At 38.6% G+C, this 26,985-nt stretch overlaps 1 protein-coding gene across 3 annotated transcripts in view; it reads right to left on the bottom strand.

Moving 5' to 3' along the window:
* The window catches only part of LOC127627149 (actin filament-associated protein 1-like), a 107,505-nt gene that overhangs the window by 33,869 nt on the left and 46,651 nt on the right, over positions 1 to 26,985 (bottom strand). For all 3 annotated transcript variants that reach the window (XM_052103405.1, XM_052103406.1, XM_052103404.1), the window contains exons 2-3: positions 17,629 to 17,757; positions 17,393 to 17,475 (exon numbers count right to left, since the gene is read on the bottom strand). In XM_052103405.1, coding sequence (XP_051959365.1) covers positions 17,393 to 17,475; positions 17,629 to 17,757 — 212 coding nt within the window. The remainder of the gene's footprint in view (positions 1 to 17,392; positions 17,476 to 17,628; positions 17,758 to 26,985) is intronic.

Genomic DNA, 26,985 nt, shown 5'->3' with positions numbered 1-26,985 from the left:
ATGTTAAAAGGCTAATTCTTCTGTGTAGTATAAAAAAGGTTAAGTGTTCTATTTGGGACAGTACTACACTTTGAAATTCGACCCTTTTCTACGAGGGTATCGCAGACAGCCTAACAATTGATTTTGTTTTCATTAACTGCATGTTATTACCATACAATTCCATAAAGTATCATAAAAAATACTTTTACAGCATTTGTTTATCTTAGTTAATGCTAATTTCAACTATTGTTTCATAAAACTTATAAAAGTTATCATCCTCAAATTTGAAATAAAACATTATCAGATTGTGGCTTTAGCTCCATTGTATTTATATGGATCTACCTGGTCAGTGTTATATTATTTCATATATATACATATATGTTATGTAAAAAAAATGCTGATCACTTTACAATCAATTTTAAACTTTCAAGTGTATACTTTTAAAAAGAGACCTTATGACTGTAATACAATGGAGGGATGAACAACAGCCACTGTATTTTGATTATGTCCTTTTTATGCTTGTGCTCAAAACAAGGGGGCGCAAGGTGTTAAACACTATAAGGCTTAGTGCATAGTGTACTGTGTAAGTGTACCGTGCGTCATTTGGGACACAGCTCTTATTTAAATCCATTCAGACTCGAGTGTCCCACAGCTGTCTATATAGGCAGTAAACAGCAGGCAATTTACTAGATTTAGGAATAGAGCCTGTATAAACCTTTGACTTCAATATCTGTGCCCTTATGTGACTTTAGAAACACACACACACACACACACACACACACACACACACACACACACACACACCTGCTTTTAGTAAAGACTCCTGTTGTCTATGGTCAATGAGCACAATATTTACCCTTGTTACGGGTGTGTGTGAGATTGTCTGAAAGACAGAAAAATAGAAAGAAAGAGATTGTATATGTGCAGATGAGTGTGCATATATGTGTTGCATTTAGGGACGGCACCAATCCAATACCTGAATCGGTATCGGCTATGATCAGAATGTCAAAATAAAAGCCTGAGGGTTTTAAAGTTAAAGGTGTACGATTGAGAAATATTACTGCTGTATTTAAAATTCAAAAATTCAACAATAATAGTAATAATAATAATAATAAATTATTATTATTATTATTAGTTCACAAATTATAACAATATTTAAGTTGAATGGGTTCCAAGACTCAAAGCATTTACCTGGAGCAAGGTAATATATATATATATATATATATATATATATATATATATATATATATATATATATATATATATATATATATATATATATATATATTTCTGATAGCATGCATTGTATGCTTGCTATATTAATCAGAGCATAAAGAGGCACACATTACCAACTTACCCCCCAATCATGCAAATGAGTCAGCTTCTGAACAAAGGAACATTTTCCCACTTGGTAATTGCAATCAAGCCAGACTCGAGAGGAGGGACCTCCATCAGGAGTTAAAAGAACACATCCAGCCTCGTGCCGACTCACTTTTTCCCCTAGCTTTTCCCCTGACCCTCTGCTCCATGGTCGTGCGGACCATGAGGTTGCAGGCTGGCAGGCCTCAACACCTCAAGCCATGCGCAACTACCTAGACCATAGAGTTCAGTCTTCATTCCAACACGGAAGAAACTGATTGCTACTAGAACACCATCGATTCGAGGAACCATCGAGACATTCTCCTGCGACTGCATCCAAGCTCTCTCAACAGCTAAGGCAATTGCAAGTATCGTACCAGTAACTAACTGAACATAGTTTAGTATAAGATGAAAACCCTTTTGTAACAAATGTACTTTTAAATTAAGAGCTTGATGGTTCTCTCAGATGGTCAAAATGACTCTTTTCAAAACTGCATTTCCCCTATTCTGTTCCGGTTTCATTTTATTTTGACTTTTCTCTTTCCCATGTATGAGTGATTTGTGTGTATGTTTTGGTTTAGTTATTAGTTAAGTGTTCGTATTTTAGTAAAATAAAGTTGTGTGTACATTCTTGCGAGTTCATTCTGGTCTGCTTATAAATCAACGTAAAGGTAACGATTTGATTTCAGCTCCATGCTAAGAAAGAGTTATTTTTGTGTGGCCACGAAAAATATCCTTTCTGAGAATTGATAGACAATCAAAATTGAGTGTTCACTGGACGAACAGATAAATTGATTGAAAAGTTAATTCAGCTACCTCAAGATGATTCTATTTACGATCCAAATGTTTAGAATTAATTATAACGAGTTATGATTAATAATTCATGTTTTCCTTTTAATGATGTGTTGACTGTGGTATATTTTGATAAATAATCTCATCCCTGTTTCTAAAAGATTTCACTTAAAGCTACACAGATATGAGTAATATTATTGTAAATAAGCCATGAGAATAATATTACTACAATAAGAGAATTAATCAAACTTCTCTTATTAAAGCTAATTACCTACAGTAGAAATTGTGAGCTTATACGAGACGTTGTATTACGATTTTAATGGTGGAGAATTTATTCAGACAAATAATCTAGTTATTTGTAATTTATCTAAATTATAACGGTTGTCATACGCAACTGATTCCATTATACATTTCCTGACATAATAATGTAGAAATAGGACGGTTTAATTTAATTCCTAGCTCACACATACGGTTTCCTTTACAAACAATGGTAACATACATGATACTTTAACCTGTGTAGTGTATATTAATCATAACGAATTCGCTACATATATTGGTGTGAGAATCTGGGCACTTTAACTGATTAATGTTTATTTGGGCATTGTGGAACACATTGACGTTCATATGCATTGATGAAACTGTTTTCATTAGTGTTGACCCAGATAACAAATAATTGTGTTGGTTGCTATGGTGACGAAAGTTCACGGGAAGTCCTAAAGAGAGGCGAACCCGTGAAAGCTCATATCTATTAAGCTCAGAGGCAACTGAGGCTCTCAAGGGAGACAACTAGGGTCACTTCACTGACACAATGTCTCATTCCCTCCATCAGGGAACAGGGGTTATGACAGTAACCTAGACATTTTTATAATAAGCTATACATTTATATTTAAATAATGTGTAGTTAGAGGTTTGTGTTTCTTTTCATATTACAAAGTACCCCCAATAAGTTCCAAACAATAAAGTAAAGATATTCTAAACTGATTAAACAAAAAAGCGGTATCGGATCAGGATCGGCATTGGCCGATACAGAGATTTCAGATATCGGAAGAGAAAAAAGTGGCATTGGTGCATCCCTAGTTACAATGTGTTTAAGACCATCTGATTTTGGCCTCAGTTGGGCCCTGCTGGAAGTACATGTGATAACCTGATGTTGTCATTAAAACACAGGCCCTACAGGGACTCCCTCAATTCACAGGCTGAATGCAACAATTATAGCTGATGACAAAATCATATAAATGCTTTTCATTTTTCTTTTTTTTTTTCTTCTTCTTCTCTCTAGCCCATGGAAAGAGAGTCTTTGTTTCTTCTTCTTTCATTTCAGCTGACAGAAAGGCTGTTATTTTCCAGGGCTTTTCAGGTGGAGGGACCTTACAAGATATTTCAAGAGAACTAAGCACCAATAATCAAGGCTGCCACCTGGCACACTTTATTACTATGGTAACCACAATGTGGTACAAAAGAAACAAAACATGAATCATTATTTACATGAAAATCATACATATAATATACATATAATATACATACATTTGCAGGAGGACTGCAAGATGTAAAGCTGATTGAAAAGAACAATAGAAAATAGTTTTTACTGGTGCTGAGTGCTTTGCTTAATTTTTTTCTTACAAGGTACAGATCTGTTTATAAGTTAACATACCCCCTCAGAACCAGCAAGATGTTTATCATATTTTTTTGTTAAGTAATGCCCTGACAAACTATATGAAATTACAGATATTTATATAAATTCCAAAAGACTAAATAATAGACAAATAATCTTGTTTAATGGGTGTGTAATATCTCGTGTTGTAAGCATCAGTAGTCGCTTCCACGTATACAGTGTTCAAAAATATCGTTACATTTTCCACTGGCTATTTCCATGAAAGAGAAGTTGTAACATTATCTGGAAAGTTACGTTTTGATGGTATGTGTGAACAGAGTCGTACTCTTACAGGAAAAGGTTCTATCACTCGCTTTATATTTGGAACCCCAAAAAGGTTCTATATAGAAATCTTCACTTCAGCCATCTCCATATCATCAGTTTGATGCCGACTCTCTGCACTGAGGGGTCTTGACACAATATGAAAGATTAGGTTAAGGATGGATGTGCAGATCCCTGCAAGAAATGTGAAATAGTTGTGGTGTCATTATTTAGAGTATTTAAAACCAGAAAGAAATTGGTATCTCTCTAAATTATATCTTAAAATTAACATGAAGATGAGGAGTGTTTTGTTTTATCTGTATGAAGAAATAAGTAATGCTGCACTCCAGAGTCACAGCAAACAGAAATGAATCATTTTTTGTATCATAAAAACCTTGATGCAATACAAAATAATAAAAATAATTATGGGAAAAGATATACCTTTTATGACAGTGTTTATATGTTTGTGTCCCCATTTGACTTTCACTTCTCATGGCTCTGATGATGTTGGTGGCCAGAACTTCATAAGAAAAGTAAATTATAACAACAGAGTAAAAATTATAACCTGTCAAAAGGATTACTTAAGAGATTTTAATGATTCAAGTGTGAAATTACTAACCTCCTGGCAGAGAGCATTGCAAGCCTGGACGAAACAGTTTTATCGACTTTTCTTCTTTGTGCTAGCTAAAATAAACATGTAAGTCATAAATGACAAGGAGTTAGGTCAAAATAAATACAAATAACATAAAATGAATCAACAAATTCATTTATTTTTCTTACCAGGGTAATATCGCCCTCTCAGGCTTTCAGCTCAACCGACATTCCGTGACTTGAAATTTGAAATAGGCTCACACGTTTTGATCACTCATGCGATTTCTTGCGTCTGCGAGCATGCAGATTAAATGCACCTTAGCGCTATTTACTGTAGATAGGACAAAAAAATAACCAGATACATGCTCAAGTTTTCTGTTTATGATAAACACAATAGTATGCATCCGTTGTTGAATTATGAGTCAAGAATAGACTGTATATTGATACTGAGATAAACTTGTCCTCTTAAAGAGAACGGTAATTTATCCTTTTCTAATTAAACTCAAATTTGAAGAAGAATTGTATTTTTCGAGTATGAAATGCAAATGTAAAAGAAATGTAGTTTATTGCCCAAAACTATTTATAAATAAATTAATAATGTAAATTATGCATACCCATAGATACATACATTAAGCCGTTGTCAGCCTAAAAGTGGCAAAAAAATTCTTAAAGAACCCTAGGTTTCTATATAGAACCCCAAAGAACCTTTTTTACTAAGTGTAAGATTAACGGTTTGAGCAGGTCAGGACCCGCTGACATAAGATGAAAAGGGGGGAACAAGGCGATGTGCCAAGCATGGGAGCAGGCCGCGCCAGCCGCGCCTTTTCTCTCTCCATGTTTCTCGCATAGAGTTAAAGCGGCTGGGGCCATCTTAACGCTATCATACGCATCGGGGAAGGCAATCTTCCCCAGTTTTCCTATTCTTTCAGGGGGGAATGACCCTGCGGAGACCACACCTGCCCAGACTGGCGGAGGTAAAGAGTGGTGAAATACATCACATGGGCTTTTAGGTCACATTTAGAATTCTTGGATCCCGGGGCAGCGCTTGCAGGTTCACTATTTGGTCCCTGAAGGGAGTGGGGTAGGAACCTTGGGCACGTAGCCCGGGCGCGGCCTTAGGATCACGTGAGTGTCTGCCGGTCCGAACTCCAGGCAGGCATCGCTGACAGAGAACGCTTGCAGGTCCTCGACCCTTTTGATGGAAGTGAGCGCGATCAGGAGGGCTGTCTTCAAGGAGATGGCCCTGAGTCCGACTGATTCTAGCGGCTCGAAGGGGGGTCTCTGAAGGACCGAGAGGACCACTGAGAGATCCCAGGAGGGGAACAGGCTCGAACGGGAGGGATTTAACCTCCGGGCGCCTCTTAGGAACCTGATAATTAAGTCGTGCTTACCCAAAGTCCTGCCGTCTACTGTGTCGTGGTGGGCCGCATACACCTTCAAGGTGGAGGGGGACAGCCTCACCTCCAATCTCTCCTGCAGGAATGAAAGCACTAACCTAACTGCGCACCTCTGTGTGTCTGCAGCCCGGAAAGAACACCAATTTGCGAACAAGCGCCACATCAGGGCATAAAGTTGCCTGGAAGAGGGGGCTCTGGCTTAGTTTATCGTGTCCATGACAGTAGGTGGTAGATCAGCTAGATCTTCCGCATCCCGTCCAGGGGCCAGACGTGGAGGTTCCAGAGGTTTGGGTGCGGATGCCAGAGCATGCCCCGTCCCTGAGAAAGAAGGTCTTTCCTCAGGGGGATTTGTCGTGAGAAGTACGAGATCCAAGAACCGCGACCGCAACGTTGCCATGGTCATGTTCTCGCAGTGAGAACATGAGCCATCCACAAACACTGCCTCGGTGTGATCGCTGCCCAGACACACGAGACAGCGCCTGTGGCCGTCAGGAGCGGAGTGCACTCTACCGCATCCAGGAACTACACAGGGGCGGAAGGGCATCTTTATAAAAACGCGTCCTGAAAAGGACGTTCAACGCCAGCTGTGTATATTGCTCTTTTAGAGAAAATAACTATTTTACAGAAATAAACTCTTTTACTGCACTGTCGAAGCGCCCAGGGGCAAAGCTGCACTGCCGTGCAGAGAAGGAGAAAGCTGCTGATATGCACCGTAGATCCAACAGCAATCGCTCAGAGATGGGAGGAAAGAGATTGTGACTCGCAGCTTGCTGCATACACAACCAGTTGGCTCCGAAGAAAATTTCTGAATGAAACAGACGCATTTCCCTCCCTTTATACCTGTATGTCCGGGGCGGGATGTGCAAATTCTGTCTGGCAATTTCTCATTGGCCTTTTCTCATAGATCAGTGATGCAAAAGGCTCTCAAGAGAGACCTCTAGTGTCGCTTCTTCGACACAACACTGAAGTGAGCGACAGATGGGAAAAAAAAATTACACATCTGGAATGTCATGAGGATGAGTAAAAAATGAGAGAATTTGTAATTTTGGGTGAACTATCCCTTTAACATCTTACAGATTCAACAAGGGCTATGTAATCTCAAGAAACTGTAATTATGATCACACCAAAAAAATATCTGCTTTTCAACTATCAACTGGTGACTGATGCTCTCTCACTCTCCCTGCCAAAAAAGGAAAAAAAAATCCCTACCTTCCATATATTTTCCCTCTGTATCTATAACTCATGCTATGGACACACACCAAAAGCCTTGCACATCTCCCATGAGATTCTGGGATACACTTGCTCTGGAAACATATGGAAAGTGGCAGAGCCAGGAAAGGATGTAAACTAAAAGGAAATGGAGGCCGTAGCACAATAGAAAATGTAACACGAAGGCAGCCTGACAGCCCAACAATGGTTAATTTGCTTCAGTGTGGTGCACACTATTGATGCTGGGCACAATGGGATTTTTAAGCATGACCTGCTCATTTCCCCCTAATGTATATTATGAACAAATACAACAGCATTAAATTGATTGTGTGTTGGGCTAAACTCCCGGATCACTAAGTAAAAAGAGGTATTTGATTCAAAGGTATAGTCAAAGTTACAAAGAAAACTGTACTCTTTTACACGTCGCACAAAAGAGAAGAGTGTGTTTCAGGTCTGACTGAGGCAAAGGATACTTTATCTCAGCACTAGTCATTACAACATGTCTTTACATATAATGAGGACCAAGACAAAATTGAGGACAATATTCACTTCATCTGCCTGAGTGGTTAAGAGTATATATAAATGTAAATCTGCTGACATGCATGTCCAAAACAAGACTTAGACGACCATTTTTTACTGTCCCCTTTTTTACTTTTCTCTGACCTACTTTTATTAGTGCTACAAAAAAACAATTTATTGTGCTAGTACAAAACTACAAAAACTACAGAATAAGTATATTCCTGGAAAAGAGAACCTATGTTAAACAGGAAATGTTCATTTACAGTCTAACAGTTCCCCAAAAACAGTAGCAATATTTATCGGTTCCTTTCAGGCATTAATAATGTCCCATCAAACCATAAACTGCTAAACGAAACACAGAAGAAGGTTGTGCTACTGCCTGTTATGGTTTCGGTTCATCTGGGCATCTAAGCCCAAAGGGAGGACAGAATTCCAGGCAAAAACTGCAGTGTGAAGAGTCTTGCAGAAGCAGAGTTCCTACCCAGTGAAGCTCAATTATGTTTAGGCATAGTTCCACCTCCGGGTCCGGGCTTGAAATTTGTATGAAGCACAAAAAATCACTCCCTCCCATTCATGCAACATCTACTCCAACATGTCTGTGCTTACAGATGTGTATTATATTGGAGATATATATTGTATCAGGTATTATTTCAAGGAACATACTTGACCTAAATTCAAAAAGAGAATGAGAAACAGGGAGTGTAATTTCAAAAAAAGGGTCCTATGAGCATGAAACTTCTTTTAACACATCCTCTCTTTCTTCCTCCCAGATCATTTCACCTCACAGTATACAGCAAATACCTGTTTATTGTGTTTGTGTGGTGTGCTAAGTCATGCAGACGTCTAGGTCAGTCTGGGTCCATTGTATTGGGACTGCTCATTTGCAGGGAAGCCAGGAAAATGCTCTCATTCTTACTAACATTTAATCTTTCAGCCTCCACATGTCCTCTGTTGTCTACCTTAATTTGCAGTGTATTCATGCTCACACTTAAACACGGTCATACAAAGCCACAACGCAGTAACTACGGCAATTTTAAAACTGATAATGTCCAGCAAAATATGGAATAACACATTATCACAGTCTATTTAAAGGTGCACATTTATATTTTTTATATATATTTATTCTGAAACCTAGTTATATGGTTGCCGAAGTGTCAGCATGCAAATGTGGGGCACTTGAGCATTTTGATTGCTTTGATACGTCGTCTATCTGCAGAACATTTCCAAATAATAGGCATCTCATACAGGATGTCTTTATTTCTGCCTAAATAATCGATGTCCCGGCTAATATAGGACAGTTGCCAAACATACCTAGCGGTGTAGATTCAGAATCACACAACTGCAAAAGTTTTCAGTAAACAATGCAATTGTAGAAATTTACTATTAGCAGGCAGCCATGATTAATTTACCCTGCAAGTGAGACCCAATTCCAATTAGTCCAATTAGGATATTATCAAGATAAAACACAATATTAAGCTGGTCATTTGATCTCAGCATTGCAGCATTTATGAATGAGCACCCAGCACCAAGTAGAAAACTGAAATGACTGATATGAGTATCCTATTCAATTATTGAGTCTACATTCTATTCTTTACATTGTTTAAATGTTTAACAATTAGCAAAATATTAATGTGCACTCCTCTAACTCAATTTTGAAAAAACGTGTAGTCAATTAGGGCTGAAACAATTAGTCGACATTATCGACAATAAAAATGGTCAAATATTTGTTGTTGAATGTCGTCTGATTTCATTTAACACAACACGAGATCTTTTGAAACGCTAATGTTGATGCGGGAGAGCAGCTCTTTAGCTTGCACTTCATTGAGGAGTGGAAGAAAGAACAGCTCACAGTCCAGACGGACTCTAAACTTTCCAAACAGTTTAAGGTGATGTAGATCGCAGAGTATTATATACAAAAATGCAAAATAAGTAAATACAGTAGCAGTGTCGTCATGAAATAAAGCGGAGCTGTACCTGGTGTTCTGCTTGAGCAAAACTTGCCTGTCAGAGCGTCTAAAAACGAAACACTGCATCGTTATATACTGTATCCTTTATTAAAGTTCAAATAATAAGGAAGCAGGCTGTATAAATAAGCATAAACTCCAAAACTGGAGTTTCGGAGTCTGTGTGGTCAGAGGCGCTTATATGAGTCGTGTGAAAAACAGCACGAGAGAGTTTCAAACTTCGGCTGATACACTGTCATGCGTGGAGACGCTCATCACTGGCACACGCTTGCTACAGCTAGATTTATTTATATTGATTGCTCATGACATTGTGAATTATAATATGAGTGTCATGGTGTGTATCTTATGGTGAAGAAAATTGGCGATACGCAGCTCTGTAAAGAAGAAAGAATTTGTTTTTTTGTGAGTTAAAGATGGATCGAAATCAAGTGAACAAAAGGTGAGAGGGTGTAGTCTTGGCCTATTATACAACGCCATTATATATTTGTCTTTTTTTGGTTTGTTTTATAATATAAATATCTCCTTATGTACATTTACATTAGCAGCTATACTGCAGAAGAAAAAATTTGTTATCGGAGAATTTTGAATATAATATTTAATTAATTTGAAAATTTTAATATTTAAAAATATCGAAAAATCCTTAAAATAAGATACATTCACCTGATAAGCAACATATACGATATTTAGACATGCTTTTAGAGCAAATATCTTGAATACGAGTAAATATTTTCTTTACTGCACTGGCAGAAGTATGAACAAGTTAAAAAATACACTTATATTTAAGATACATTCTCTTAAAGCAAGCTGAATAGTCAGTTAAGAGCAAAAGATTAATCATTGCAATAATCACCCGAATAGACAAATAATCATTCTAATAATCGATTAGTCGATTATAAAATTTATTACAATTACAACTAATTATTAGTTGCAGCCCTATAGTCAATGCATTTTGCTATTGTAGGGCAGTATTCATGCACAACAACTTGACTACAATTCTCACTTACACACACAGACACAAGGTGGAGTTTTTAGGGCTTCTGAGACTTTGTTTCTCTACAAAAGGTTTTAAATGTGTTTTGGGGAATCTTTACTAGATTTTTGCAAAAGCTTTCCAGCAGTCCCACATAAAAGCAGTTGAACAACTCAATGCTCATTTTCCTGAATCATCTTAGCTATATAAACTGTCACTTGCTATAATCAACAAAAGATGTACAGAAGGGTCAATATAGGCATCTGTATTGGTGTTTCCATGGTAATGGACAAAATGCACTGTTGTGCATGAATCATAATTCATTTTCCTCCTTTTGTTCATAACACAATGAGGCATTAGGTCATCACATTCCAGACTGTGGTTAACCCTCTATAAAAGGGAGGGGGGATCCAGTAAAGCCCTTTGCTTTAGCACAACTGGATCTAGGGAACTCTCCACCATCTGCCACTGTGGGACTAGAAAAAGAACATTTCAACCCAAAAGTAAATGATTCTCCAAATCTGTCAGACTCTTTGTCATGAAAAGTCATTAATAGCAAAGGATGGGTATCGAGAACTGGTACTAAATTGGTACCAGTACTGGTCAGTACTGAAATACTGATAAGCTCCTGGACAAACGGTGCTGCTAGCGATATTTATGTAATGTTAATTCATAATAACATAGCAGGCGTTTTCAAATTCCTAACTGTTCCCTAACCGTCAAATTGATGACGAAGCTGCCGGCGTCAGGCAATTCCATTTGATGTTGCGTGACTGCGTGTTTACATTCTCCCCACTCATGACTGACAGAGCAAAACGTTTAAAAGTGTGGGCTCACTTTACTGAATTTAATGCACTTCTAATTTATGTTCCTAAATAATCCCACAGTCATCAATTAAGCAGCAGCCACACGTAAGTCCCACGTAACGACCACCAAGCCAGCGTCCCACGTAACAAAAACCAAGCCAGCGTCCCACATCATGGCCGATGGGCCAGGGTACCACATCATGGCCACTGAGCCAGGGTCCCACGTCATGATCGCAGAGCTTGTGCCACCTTCAGACTCTGACCCTGATTCTGCTCCATGCCATGTCACAGGCACACCTTGGTCTGTTCCATGCCATGTCACAGCCACGCCTGATTCTGCTCCATGCTATGTCACAGCCACGCCAGTGTCTGCTCCATGCCATGTCACAGCCACATTAGAGTCTGCTCCATGCCATGTCACAGCCATGTCAGAGTCTGCTCCATGCCATTGTCCATTGTCAGGTATTGTGTTTATTCAAGTGAAGTTATGTTATGTCAAGTCAGTTTAGTTAATGTTTTGTAGTCACGTTTTTTGTTTTCAAGCTTCATGTAAATAAACTGCACCTGGGTTCTTGACTTCATCATCATCATCATCTGCCTGTCATTGCCAGCATTGTTAAAAGTTCTTTGGTAATTGTAATATTGTTTAAGTTTAGCTTCTGGTAGTGAAGCAGTATTAAAAGCACATAACCAACAGACCAGACATTTGTAGCAGTTGCTTCTCCCTCATATACAGGAAACAATTTAACTTGTTATTTCTGCAAAAAAATAATAACAAAGTAGCTACTTAATCTTTTCATTTATTTTTATGTCTTTATTTTTTGCACCAAATTATGGAGAGTAGTTTCAATAGGAGTATGGATAAGTATCAGTATCGATAAACAGTATCCTATCAATACCCATCCCTACTGATATCTCATTTTAGGCAAAGAAACTTTTCAGAGATTCAGAATGAGAATGGGAGTAGAGAGATAAACGAGAAATTATGGAGTGGCCTGTGTTTAAAAAAGGAGGCAGTTTGTCTAAAACAGTCTGCAAATGTGCAGACAGATAATGAGCTTGTGTGAGTGTGTGTTCAATAATGCAACCTCATGTGTTTGTGTGTTGGGTGCAGATTTGGAGGCTGGGGGATGCTGTTAGGGAGGAGCAGAAGCCAAAATCAACACAGATGGAAGTCATCATGATGGCTATGGCTTCCCCATATTCTCTTACACACACTCTGTTCAGCTATGACAGCCAGGATGTAAATTTGTGACCGAGGAAAACGTACCAAGGACGTGTCGCCTCATGACAGAGTCCAATAATGTTTATTGATATGTGTACTTTTGTCTTTAACCTCAGTGTGCATAATGATGATGAGGTACACTCAAAACACTCACGAAATAGCTTGCTTAAACTCGATAATGTACAATTTCATTTTCTATAATTCCCAGTGTCTCACACTGCACAGCCTTTTTCTTTAAGGAATGTTCAATACAATGTTTTAATACAAGTTAGGGTCAATCAACAGCATTTGTCGCTTAATTTTGATTACCACAAAAAATTATTTAGACTCACCCCTCATTTATAAAAAATAAAATACGGTTACACCGTTTATGGTTAGACTCTTACAATGGAAGTGAATGGGGCCAAAATACACTCTGATAAAATATACACTGATTCAAGAGTATAGGCAGAAGACATAAACGATATATGTGTAAACATGATATTAGTTTGATAAAATCAGGGTTTTACCAGCAATACTGCATTTATCAGAAAACAGGGTACTGTATACCGGTGTTACGTCGTCATGACAACAACGTTTTAATCTTGGATATAACATTACACAGATAAGGTTAATAAGTGAATTTATCACACAAAAAATAGGAAAAGGTACATATTTGTGCCATTTTTCAATTGTTGGTCTTTGTGCACAAGCACGAAATGAGTATCTTTTGGCTATTGCATTATGTCTCTCTGTATTTCCAGGCATCTTACGCCTTGAAAATCACCTTTTTAAAAAAGTTTTAAAAAAAATTCAACTTCAAAAGACATGTTTCAGGACCACTAAATACATTCTTTAAGCACTTTATTAGAAACACCTGTACACCTACTTACACCGTACACACATTCCAGCTACAAAGCAACCTCATTGTCAATGAAAGCTGGCAACTTCCGGCAACATGAGCCACAGCGATCTCTGACAACTAGATATGGGCAGGGCGAGCGACATGACAAAGTTGAGAAAAGTTTAACTTTATGCAAATGAGGAGTGACTTTCGGGAATGACAACCAATTGAAGTGAAGATGGTGTTCACTGGAGCTCACATCACCCGAATCCTTTGAGATTGAGTTGTGTGCAGGGTCGCAAGTTTCTGTGAGTGATTTCACTGTTTTATATGATTTATCTGTGACCACATACATGGATATATAAAAAAATTATGCAAGGTTTTACTAGCAAAATGCCTCATCTGTGATCATATTTTTAAACGACATGGCCAGACGTGCAATCCACCAATAAAATTAGGGTGACAGCAGCAGGAACACCCACTATCGACTATTTAGTCTCAAGTCTCGAATTATACTGTTGCACCAAAGTGCTGTACATTGAAAATTAAATATAGAAACAACTATAAACACATCACACAATAACCAAAACAGTAAGAAATAAAAACTAGCATAAAAAAGCCAACACCCAGAGTCCATCAGGTATTAAAAGCCAATAGTACAGCCCTGGCCAAAAGTATTGGCAGTGAAATAAATTTTGTGTTTCGCAAAGTTTTTTGCTTCAGTTGTTGTGGTGTTGATTCACATTTTTTCTAGATTATTGTACAGAGTGATCAGATGCATTTTAAATAATTGCAAAGATCTTCATTGGCCAAAAAAAATGAATTTATAAAAATTTTTAAAAAAGCAGCACCTGGGAAAGTGTGAACGAGTACAAGTCTGACTGATTGCTATAAAAGGAGGGAAGAAGTGCTTCCAATCATTGTGTTCTAGTTCGCAATGGTTACCTCTAAAGAAAGATGTGTATCCATCATCGCTTTGCATCAAAATAGCCTGACATGCAAGGAAATTGCTGCAAAGAAAATTGCACCTGAAAGAACCATTTACTGGACCATCAAGAACTTTAAGGAGAGAGGTTCAACTGCAGTGAAGAAAGCTTTAGGACGTCCCAGAGTGTCCAGCAAGTGCCAGGAACATCTCCTCCTGAGGAGTCCGCTACGGAATCATGTCACCACCAGTGCAGAGCTTGCTCAATATTGGCAGCAGGTTGGTCTCGTCTCAAGAAAAACATCAAGGACAGACTGAAATTCTGCAGGAAGTACAAGGATTGGACAGCAGAAGAATGGTGCAAAGTTATTTTCTCTGATGTAGCCCCCTTCAGACTGATTGGGACATCTGGAAAATCGAAAGTCCGGAGAAGAAAAGGTGAACGATACCACGAGTCCTGTGTCGTGCCAACAGTGAAGCATCCTAAGACCATCCATGTGTGGGGTTGCTTTTCATCCAAGGCAGTGGGGCTCTCACAATTCTGCCCCAAATCATTGCCATGAATAAAGAATGGTATCAAAACGTCCTGCGTGACAGTTCTGCAGAATGAAACATCTTGTTGATGAGAGAGGTCAACTGAGAATGGCCAGAAATGACAGAAAATCTACGGTAACTCGGATAACCCCTCTGTACAATTTTAGTGATGTTGAACCATGAGGCGGATGGGCTACAACAGTCAAACGCCACGTCTGGCACTTTATTATGGCCACAGTGTTCCTAATCAATGCTCAGTAAGTTTATATAAGTATTCAGGACCCTGCATTTTGCTCCATGCAAATGTGATTTTTTAAAGGATATTTTGTGTACACATCCCTACTCCTGTTGAGCACTTTTACTGCGCAGACTGAAAGCCACCATACAGCGTTGACCCATGTTGCTATCTGATGAATCAAAATGCAAGGTATCATTGAAACTTATGCCGTAACAAATCACAAAATGCAACACCTTTTTTGGTACATTTGCATAGAGTTGTTAATGGGTTTAGAATAATGTGAAATGTTTTTAAGCTGAAATAAGTCAAGTCATGCAACAATTGCGTTTTAACGTTCGATCATTGCCATGGCTTCCGGGTTCTCAAGAACTCATGCCTGTTATTATTATTAAACCCAATGAAAAAATCCACACTATGTAAGGTGTTGAAGTAACAGAGTGTAAACTCTGTGCGTGTGTGGCTGTGTGGTGAGCAAAACTTTCACTTGTCTCTTAGTAATAGTCACCATTGGTTGAAAGGAGCAAGTTAGCACTTAACAAGCTATGCATCTACAGAAAGTTCTCCACTGGGTTCATTATAGTACATTTATGGGGTAATTTACAGTGATTTTGCTGCCAAACTTTAATAAAACCCAAGAGTTGAACCCACGGAGTTCAATTCAACACAAACATCCACAGTTAATCTCCAGACACAATTCTTCCACTTGTGTACTGTGGCATCTGCTGTCCTGTCCACAGCCCTATCTTACCACCCACATGCCCAGCTTGTTCAATCCCTCTGCTTCTCTCACTCTGTGGTTTTGACCACTCCACTCATAAGGGCCAAAGAATTCACTAGCCACACACACACACACACATTGAATGTGCAAGATTTGGTTTGGCAGGAATATGACAAGGAGTCAGTTTATAAACCTGGCTCAGTGATGCAACACTAATTCATCACATAGCTGGAGAGAGAAAGGGAAGAAGATGGAGAAGAGGGTGTGGCTGATGGAGAGCAGGAATAAGAAAAGCTAAACACTGTAATGGAACTTTTGCATTCTTCCATTTCTCTAGCAGGTTTTGCACATTTTTGCAAAAGACAGACTTTAAACTGTAAAAAAATGTATATAGTCCTTTCCTGTCTTTCCCTCCCTGATCTCAAACACTCTATCCCACAAGCCCCCACCCACACCTTCCGGGAACGAGAACAGCCGCCCACTCACACACACACACACACACGGATGTTTCTAATTATACTGTGTGTGCCGTAAAGTGCTGAGTGTGTGTTGAAGAGTCTGTGAAGGATGGACAGTAAAACAAGGTGTTGGGATGTGTGTGTGTGAAAATGTGTGTCTTTGAGAGTGACCAACTGCAATCCATGAGGACCTGCTATTTATCACAAACATCTGTTGCTGCCCTAAAACAAAGTTCATTGTTACTCTAACTCACACATATGTGCACACATATACACAGGCGTAATCTGTTTCATGTGTAACTGATGAGACCACATCAGGGTCGTGTGTCAGTGACTATGAGGTCATGTGACATTGAGCAAACTGATGTGAACACTTCCTGCTGCTGTTTTACAGAGCTCATAAAAAAAACACTGAACACTTCACAAAAAGACACCATTAAACCACCAGCCAGGGGTAGTTAGAGTTCAGACAATATCCATTCCAAATTTAGGACAACGTTATTTTTGTTTCTGGACTAAGAGGAATTTGTATAGATGCTAAAACAACCGGTGAAAACCCTTAGCTAACAACAAAGAAACAAATGTTTTTTTCTTTTTATTTTTTACATTATAGTTGTAGTGATTGCAAAGGGATGCAACACCAGAATGCCAAAAACCAAGGAAGAGAGGAGCAAAAGGTTAAAAACATCAATACATTTTTTTATTTCATCACTTGATGTGATTAAAAGGGAGTATGTAATTTGTGCACAACGAGCGACACCAAACAGAATTGCAATCTGTCCCATCATAACAATGGCTCAACCACTGGTGTGAAATTGGGGTGTAACTACCTGTTAGTCAAATAATGGAAGATGGGCAGTGTTTGAAAATTGTTTGAAAACAGTCAGTATATTGTAATTCTGTTTGGTGTCACTAGTGGTGTAAAAATCACAAACTTCACCTTTAAATTGGTACAGTATGATGCACATCTTACCATCCAGGGGTGAGGAATATCTGGCAGAGGCATCTGAGGAGGAGCTGGGAGAGAAGTGTGTATCTCTGTCTTACAGGAGGGTTCTATGTGTTCAAAAAAATAAATAAAATAGAAATACCCTCACTGCTAAAAAAAAACTCAATCAATGCTGATATTGAGAATATATGCATTATGATGAAGAGATAAATTGAAGTGTTAGGAGTTCAGCTGAGCAGCTCAAGGGAACTTGTGCTTACCTTTAGTGGCAAGAACTCTGTGAAGGATGTTTAAAATTTGTTGTTTCTTCTCCCTCACACCTGCGGTTAAATACTCTCTGTCCAACAGCTCCAGAAAGACTCGCAATTCTGCCAACAACTCTTCCATCGCTGTAAAAACACATGCAGAACACAATCAGATCTTCAATAAGCACTATCTGTAATATACACTAGTACAAATGTTAAGCCCACAGATAGTCACTAGATGGGTTTTTACATCCATGCATTTTTATTTGCATTTTGGGAAAACTCATAAAAACTGCTGGATGCTAATGCATAAAATTTAAAAGGTATACGCTCGATTTAGGAGGATACATTTGATATTTGATAAGAATAAATGCACATAAACTATGATGGAAACACATTGACTGAATAAACTCAGATGATGGCCAAAAAAAAAAACTAAAAAAAAAATGAAAGAAAGTGACTTAATAACTTGTTCATAACTGGACTAACCAGAGGACCAATCATTGCATCTGTAATGTTGCTCTGGCCATCCTGAAATAACGGTGTCTAGAAAATCCAAAGCCTGCAAAGAGTTTGCAGAGCAAATAAGTCAAATACAAAATTGAACTGTGCCGAAGAACAGGTTTATTGACACTTTTGCAAAACAATATAATAGATCCACGTGACAAAGTCAAAAGGAAGGAGGAACACACACACATAGTGCTCCCAGAACTGTGATGTGCTGTCGCTTCCAGACATGAGACAAAGTTCTTTACAGTTTTTGTCTGCATGGTCTAAACCATGAGTATTTTATAAATAAAAGAGTCACACTGGCTACAATTTCTCCAGAAGTGACAATTTTGATCTTTTGAACACATGGGATGGAAATGCGGCTTTATTCGTATTGTTTTTGTGATATTATGGTTTTGCCCATAGATTAATTTTGCAACTTGGATGGAAACATAGCTAATGACTGTCTGATGCATATTGCACACAAAACTGGAAATCACCATCAGATTACCCGACTGTTATACTAAATTCCTGGAGTCAGGATACCAGACCAGCAGGAAACTATGGTTAAAGGTACCTAGTTGGTATTAGGTGTACCTCTGTGCAAAAAACAAATCACTGGATTTGCCAAAGTTTGCTAATATTGTACATTTTGCTTTCTTTTTTGTCAGTGAAATAATACATAATTCGGAAATTCTGATAACATGTCTCTCCATTACTGTGCTATCATCTATTCCAGACGTACCCACTCCTAAATGCAAGAAAAGCAAGTAAAAACATAGCATATGCTTTACAACTCTGTCAGCCAGTCTCTTCCTGTGTAAGTGGGTAAGCTGCAAAGTGGACCCGACTTCATGCTGATAGTCAAAAGTCTGGCTCTATGGGACTATCTGTAATATATCAGCATTGCCAATCATGCAAGCTTCCTTTCTCCCCAAAATAAATTTTGGCAAACTTGCTTTGTTGATTTGCTCATATTGACGCTCTAAAGATGGGCCGTGTGCCATGCTCTGGCCTGAGATGTCGGCTGGCATGTGGTAAAATGAGTGAATTATAGGTATATTTTGGCCCAGCACCTGAGGAATATCAAAGACTATCAAATGTGAATTGCAGCCCTGGAAAATCAGAGGTCCATAAAACGGCATTACAATGGACCCAGGCCCATACAAACAAATAGCTAAGGGTTTACATAAGAATGAGGGCTTGATAGGGAAGGATGGCTGCTGTAGGGTGCAAAGCAAAGAATAGAGCTCACTGATTAGAGGTGCTATGAAATGAAGTGTAGCATAGCAAACTGAGTGTGTAACTGTATGACTGCTGGTCTTGATTCCAGCCCTCAAGACTTCTACACTGGCATGTTGTATAGTCTTTTTTTGGTTGGGTATAGTTCATTTGAATGCATGTGCAACCCTGTAGTGTCTCTCCCTCAAGTACTGTATGTGCTTCTCAGTAGAAAAAATGTCAAGCAAATTCGAAGTTGCGGTTTTCCTTTAGTTAGGAAGATTTTTGATGTCTGCATTTGAAATATTCTTGTCTTAAAAGGATTAAAGGTTTAAAACTGCAGCAAAAGTTTTTTAAAGTTGATCTGTGTAATTTCTAAAAGTCATGCATCCCAACAAAAAACTAGCAACAAACTTGCTGCAAATTTGCTGCTCTCTATTTACACACACAAATTAACTTTTGATTCACTGCAAATTTTTGCCACAAGTTTGCATCTCTTCGCCTCCGGCAAACATTTAGCAACAATGGAAAATTTGCTGCTAGTTTGCTGCAAAACTCATTTGCATGTGACAATGATCAGTGGCAAGTTTGCAGCAAATTTGCCATGAACTCTCTTTTCGTAAGGGTAAATATGCAGAGTCAACTATAAGTACCGTAATTTCCGGACTATAAGCCGCAACTTTTTTCCCACGCTTTGAACCTCGCGGCTTATACAATGACGCGGCTAATATATGGATTTTTCCCGCTTTCAAATTTTATAAAAAAAAATAAAAAAAAAAAAACATTCTGTGACGTGCTCAGTTTTTTTGGCGGCGTGAAGCTTTCATTAGACCAATGAAATTGCCGAACGGGTTAAGGTCAAAACAACTTTTTTTGTTTACTGTTTAGATTAAATCGAGCGCGCTCAAACTTCCCATCATTCTGATTACGGTAGTAATTTTGTCACCCTCACCATGGCAAAGACATGGAGAAACGCATATGATGATGCTTTCAAGTTGAAGGCGATTGATCTGGCTGTTGGAAAAGGAAATAGAGCTGCTGCACGGGAGCTTGGTCTTAATGAGTCGATGATAAGACGTTGGAAACAGCAGCGTGAGGAATTGACTCTTTTGAATTGACAACTAAATCTGAGGCTATACTCCGACACCGAAGGAGATGACTTCAGTGGTTTCAGTGCACAGGACGAGGAAGATAGTGACCAATGACTTTCTTGGTAGGCTACTGTTTAGGGATGGGCGGATAGATCCTTAAGTATCGATATTTTCGATACTGCCTTTGTATCAAAAGGATCGATTCTCAAATAAAATATCGATACTATCTGTTTGTTTAGCCGCCTATTTCAAATACGTCAGAGCGTCCACAAATTGTTGATAGCGCTGTTGACAGGTTGGCCAGAGCAAATTGTGACGCGCTTGCCTCAATTAGTACATGTTCTGTGAATTCCTACTGACCGCCAGAGGCAGTAGGCATATAAACACTCTGGCGATCATCACTAGGAATTAATGAAGCAGAACGTACGGTCAGTTAGCGCAGACAGGTGTTCGAGTGCATGACTGCAATGAGTGAACGAAAAAGAAGTGTTATTTGGAGCTATTTCACTCCAGTAAATACTGACGAAGCCTCGTGTGACATTTGTAAAAAAAACATACGCCACTGTGGTAATACCACAAATCTGACCAAACATCTGAAAGCAAAACACCCTACAGAGCACGACGAGGTGCAGCTGAAACGAGCAGAGGAGTCAACACAGACACGACCCACATCTTCTAGCTCGAGGCAGAGTTCACTAGCAGAATGCTTTCAGAGAGGTCAAAAACGTTATCCAGGTATAAAGTGGTGGTTAGATTATTTGAATACTAAAACCAAGACCCATTAGTTTGGTGGAGAAATCATGAACAAACCTTCCCAGCTCTCAGCAAACTAGCTAAAAAATATCTTGCGGTCACTGCATCATCTGTCCCGATCAGAGAGAATTTTTTCTAAAGCAGGGAGTTGACTAGTCAAAGAAGAAACAGACTAAAGGGGAAAAATGTCAACATTCTATTGTTCCTTAACAAAAACCTATAAATAACACATGAAGATTCCAATTAAAAATTCTGTTCAGGTTCAAGTTTTACAATTAAATCATTTGAAGTGTTCTCAGCCGAACTGTCATCCCTGGTTTGATTTCCAGTGCATTCCAGTCTTTTATCACGGGTTTATTTAATTTAATTTTTAAGTTAAAAATTAACTTAATCATTCATAGAAAAAACAGGCTCAAGAGGAAAATGTTAATGTCAACTTGTTTGGAAGAAATGTTGTAAAAGTTTTCAGTGCTTGTTAATAAATGTAAGCAAAACGTTGTCATGTCCATGTTATTTATTTTTAATAATGTTGCAATCACAATACTCTATAAAATCACTTACATATAAATAATTCATAAAAGTATCGGAATCGGCGATACTTGTCTTCAAAGTACTTGGTATCGGATCGAAAAGAAAATAACTGGTATCGCCCATCCCTACTACTGTTTACTGCAAATGTTTTATTACAAGCCGTGTGTGGCAGCGGGGGCGTGGTCAAGTGCCCGTCCGGGAGAGAAAAGCTGTAAGGGCGCTTACACCTGCGCTAAATTACACCGGTGTCTAATTTCAAGTGCCCTGCTTCACGTGTCCTTCTTGGGAAAACTGTCACACGGGCACCAGTGTGACAGTTTTCAGCAGGGCACTTGATGTTCCAGGTAAGGCTTTTAATGGCCACAGCAATGTTTACAATCAATTTTATAAAGTTTCTCAATTCTTCTATGCGCCAACACTAGACTGACGTGTGTCACTCTCTCAGCTCTGTGGCTGCTGCCTTTTTATGCCGCTCTCCCCCCATGCTTACTGAAATTAGACACCGGTGTTATACATAATTTAGCTCAAGAGTAAGCGCCCTTACCGCTTTTCTCTCCCGGACGGGCGCTTGACCACGCCCCCGCTGCCACACCGTGTTTCGTTAAAGCCTATTTATTTTTGTTACAAGCCGTGTTTCGTTAAAGCCTGAGTAAAGTTAATTTGTTTCAATGTACCGGTAGGCACCTGCGGCTTATAGACAGGTGCGGCTTATTTATGTTCAAAATAATATTTTATTTAAAAATCAGTGGGTGCGGCTTATATTCAGGTGCGCTCAATAGTCCGGAAATTACGGTAAGTCATTTGTAGGTTGATTTACACACAAAAAAAAGTGTAATACTGTGGCGCTATCAAAACATTGATTTGTTTGAGCAACTCGTTCAGCACGACACAGAAACATTGACTCTTATCAATGACATGAGTTTAGGGGCAAAACTGTTTGCACAACCAATATAAGATGGGAGGAGTTCTCTGAAATTTGATTAGGAACACTTTAGTTTTGACTGTTTTTCTTATGACCAAGTAAAACTGATTGCCAGAGCTCTGGTTGATTTAGGAGGACACTATGATGTCCTTACATAAGGACATCTAATTGAATCAATGAAGTTATAGTTGATTTACTAGCTAACTCAAATCACATGTTCTTGTACAAGGCTTAATATGTTTTCAGGCAGTATAGTCCTCTGTAACACTGACTAAGGTCCACCATCCAGGTCAGCAAACTGAGTCATAACATGCATAATACACCATATAAGGCATCCTCTGCATAAGTAAACACTACTGCACACTTTACAAACCCCTGTTTTAGTGGTCCTTTTTATTTTAATAAAATTTTTTTTACAGAAAACAAAACTGTGAAATACATTTTGGAAGCCTTTTGAAAGAAAAGTTTGGCAATCAATCAGCAGCTTGAATAATCTTAATGTATTTCACCTGAACATAATATGCTTCTATCCACACCAGACAAAGAAAAACACTGTACAAGAGTAATTAGTGTAAAATAACTATCCAAAACAATGTGTCAAATGTCTTTATGAAAAATTTACTTTTTCAACAGCTTTAAAGGGTTTAGGATCTCATATTGCTAAAGCAACACTGCTCCCTGTAGCCTATACCTTTTCTAGTTGTTCCTGTATTATTCCCTGTCTAACAGCTTGCACATGTCGGAGCGAATAAAGCTAATGAAGCACTTTCAGTGATGGTGGCCAAACAATATGAAAGGAAATACACTTTAAAAACCAACCGAGCGAACCAAATCACTGCAGAAAAGAGCACCAAGTGCCACACAGAAATGAAGACCACCTTCAAACTATGCTTAGGGGCAAATTCAAGGGAGAAGGAGTGAGAAAGGAAATAGAGGGATATGTGGAAAAACTTTAAACAATCACAACCGCACATGCTTAAAATTCTCGGACACCTTTTCCCTCTTATTCATACACTCGATTGACAAACCCTTGTGTAAACAAGACTGAATGATGAAAGAAATCAGGCAATACTTCCAAAAAAACAGAGTCCATCGTTAGTAACAGGCCTAAAGCTGAAATGCTGAGGAATGTTCAATTATGGGCATGTTAACACATTCAAACCAGGAAAAAAGGCTTTAAAGTAAGGAGGTCAGAGGAGCTTTAATGGTTGGCTGAAAGAGACTCGACAAAAGAGACTAATGCCAAGTCAGAGAAGGTTTTGATGGCAAGTCTGATTATGGTATTCAGTTTGGAGGGAGTCTAGGTTCAGTTTGACAAGCTGACCCAGTAAACTCTCAGAATAAACATAATTTAGTGTCTGCTGAAAAAATAAGGACATTATTCTACCTTCCCTACCCAAATTTAATAACAAAAAGGTATCTGGTTTGTAAAAACAATTGTGATGCCGCCAGCTTGCTAGAACTAAAATTATTCTTCCGCTGATGCATCATGTGTGTGCGTATGCGTTGGTGTGTATGCATATGTGGTTATGGTCTACCACCCAGGCCGCTGAGAAGCAACAACATCCTTAAAATTCACCAACCCTGAGTACCAAAGTAAATGCGTGTCTGTGTGCGTGCGGATTAGAGTATCTACTCTCTCCGCACTTTCATCCTATCCAACACTTAAGTCCGATTGTAGACCAGTTCTCTTTAATGAACTGTTCAAATCCATATGCACACACATCTACGACCTTCTATATATATATATATATATATAAAATCTTTTCTCTCTCTCTCATTTCCATAATGAGCCAAAATGCCATTAATTGTATTCTTGTCACAAGGGGAAAGATAAGACAGCTGACAATGAAGCTATGAAAAAAGATTATAACAAACCACTCTTTTGCTTGGCTAACAAACCATCATAAACGTGAACCTCCTTCTCTTTTGTCCTCCTTCAGAGAGAAGCAGACTGCTCATCTAGTGAACCGCTTCGGATACAGGCAGAGAGCAAGTGATGACTGAGACACACCACAAGATCCTCCATGCTCTAATACAGTCTTACACAGCAAACAGCTTGGTGGAGGAATATACAGATGGATAAATGGATAGACAGAAAAAGAAAGAAGCAAGTATTTAACATTTCCTGTGATCGCTCATAAATTATCTAAAAGCTACAGGGCCATATCTCTGTTCTACTGGCACAAATATATCAACATAACAATATTATCAGACAATTGCTCATAAACAAACAAAAAATCAGTTTATTAAAAAAACTGATTTTAACTTCCAAAGATCAGTTTATTAAAAAAACAAAGGTGTTTAATGTACATGTTACACGAAACTGGAGTAATGGTCCAGAATCTATGTGTGCCAATCCATTCATGCTTTAACAGTTTATGACCATGTGACCCATTAAAGCAAAACCGTTTACATGACAACACACATTATTACGCATAATCAGTGTATGTAAATGCTCTCAATCGTGGATTATCTACACAATAGAGGTATCAATATTTCAAAGTATTGAGACCACATTTTTTCCCATTCTAATAGTTGATGTGAACATTTACTGAAGCTCCTGACCCCATATATGCATGAGTTTAAGCATTGCACTGCTGTAATAACATTTGGCTGATTAGATAACGTTTATTTTTTCTTACTGTCAATGATGTACCTATGCTCTACACTACCTCTATGGTTCTATGATGAAGTAAAACAGGAAGTTCAGGACTTGTTGTACAGAGGTCCAAAGAAAATGGGTGAGTAAAAGATCGCAACATATCAGTTTTGATTCACAATACACTAGACATAAAAAAATATTATATTATCATATAATGACCCAGATCTAAATAAATATTGTATCGCAAGATCCATGCTGATTCCCAGCCCCTGCTTTAGATCTGAGATGCGCTGGATGCTGAGAATAAAACAGTCATTTAGCAGCTAGCAATAGGCAATGGGCAGCTTCTAGTTTGTGGTTTGTGAAATTAGCCAGCTTTATGGTTTGGCCTCATCATGGTTACCCGTCGCTGCCACAGACTAGGGCACACCAAAGTCATGCTACACATGCCTGGAAAAAAGTACAAAACTACAGGAGAGCAGAAAATATTGAACAGATGCTCCACTGTTCCACTAATGATGGGCTTCAATACCAGCATCTGTGAAGTCACATATATAAAACACACCAATAATCATCAATGAAAGAGAATCTCGGTTGCATGATTACATTAATTTCTGTGTTTGATAATATGTGTGGTATGTGTCTGTCCACGAGAGTTCCTATGAACATATGAGGAGGTTTCAAATACAGTATAAAAGGACTATTTGGAAAATACATCCATATATGTGTATTACTTTGTTTATGAGTGTGTGTGTATGTGTGTGTGTAATTACAGAGCACTAACTCTTAGACCGCAGTGGGCAGAGGGGTGGGATAGAGGGGCCATGGTTACAGAAACCTTCAAGAATCATCCTTCTGAAGAGGCAGAGGAGACTCCATGGTGCCTGGGACACTGCGTGTGTGTGTGTGTGTGTGTATGTGGTTCCATACAGCCTTCCCACTCCCCCATTGATCCAAAATATAATAATAAGGCTAATTATTCCACCAGCAGTCACCAAACCATACACTATTAAAATAGTAGCCATGTGAAAATGCTTCCAAATTTTAAGTTGTTGTGCCAAAGAGAAAAACAAACTAATTTCTTTGTCACTCTCCCCTTAGGAGCAATGTCATGGAGAGCAATTCACTTTCTTCCATGTGATTTTAAATGTTTATAATAGTAATTGAGAGAGGAGAAAACAAATGATAAAAGACTGCAGTGGTGCTGTTTACAGAGTGGGTGGAAAAGATGGAGGAAGGCAAGTTAACATCTTTTTTTAGATTAGACATCTCTAGGGAAGAAGGGGCTTTCGGGATAACTGGCAAGTGTATTACTTAAAAAAATTATCAGTGTGGAAACCTTCTGAGAGGAGACCCAGAAAATAAAGCCAACTAGGCTAACAGGCCAGTGCCCACATCACACATATTAATCAAGTGCCAATTTATACCATGTCTAACTGGTTTGACAACAGTGCCATTTTCACTGCAGTCCACTATGAGACTTCAGAGCGAGTATAAATGTCCACATCCACAAGGAACAGAGTTCCCATCTGGAACTATGCTGACATGTCTGAGTGAAAACACTTCAAACACTGTGTTGCAACCTCACTGTTACATGTAACACAAATAATGCACAATGCCATGGCATAACCACACTTGGCCCTTGACATACAAAGTTTTTGACACACCGACAGCTGCTGCTGCTATTGGGTCTCATAGAGCAGATGCGAGAGCAATGACGGTGACCAATGAATTATCATAATTTATGTAAAATCCTGTGT

Source organism: Xyrauchen texanus, chromosome 33 (assembly GCF_025860055.1).
Source record: "Xyrauchen texanus isolate HMW12.3.18 chromosome 33, RBS_HiC_50CHRs, whole genome shotgun sequence".
Classification (NCBI taxonomy): domain Eukaryota; kingdom Metazoa; phylum Chordata; class Actinopteri; order Cypriniformes; family Catostomidae; genus Xyrauchen; species Xyrauchen texanus.
This window is presented reverse-complemented; position numbering and strand designations above follow the sequence as displayed.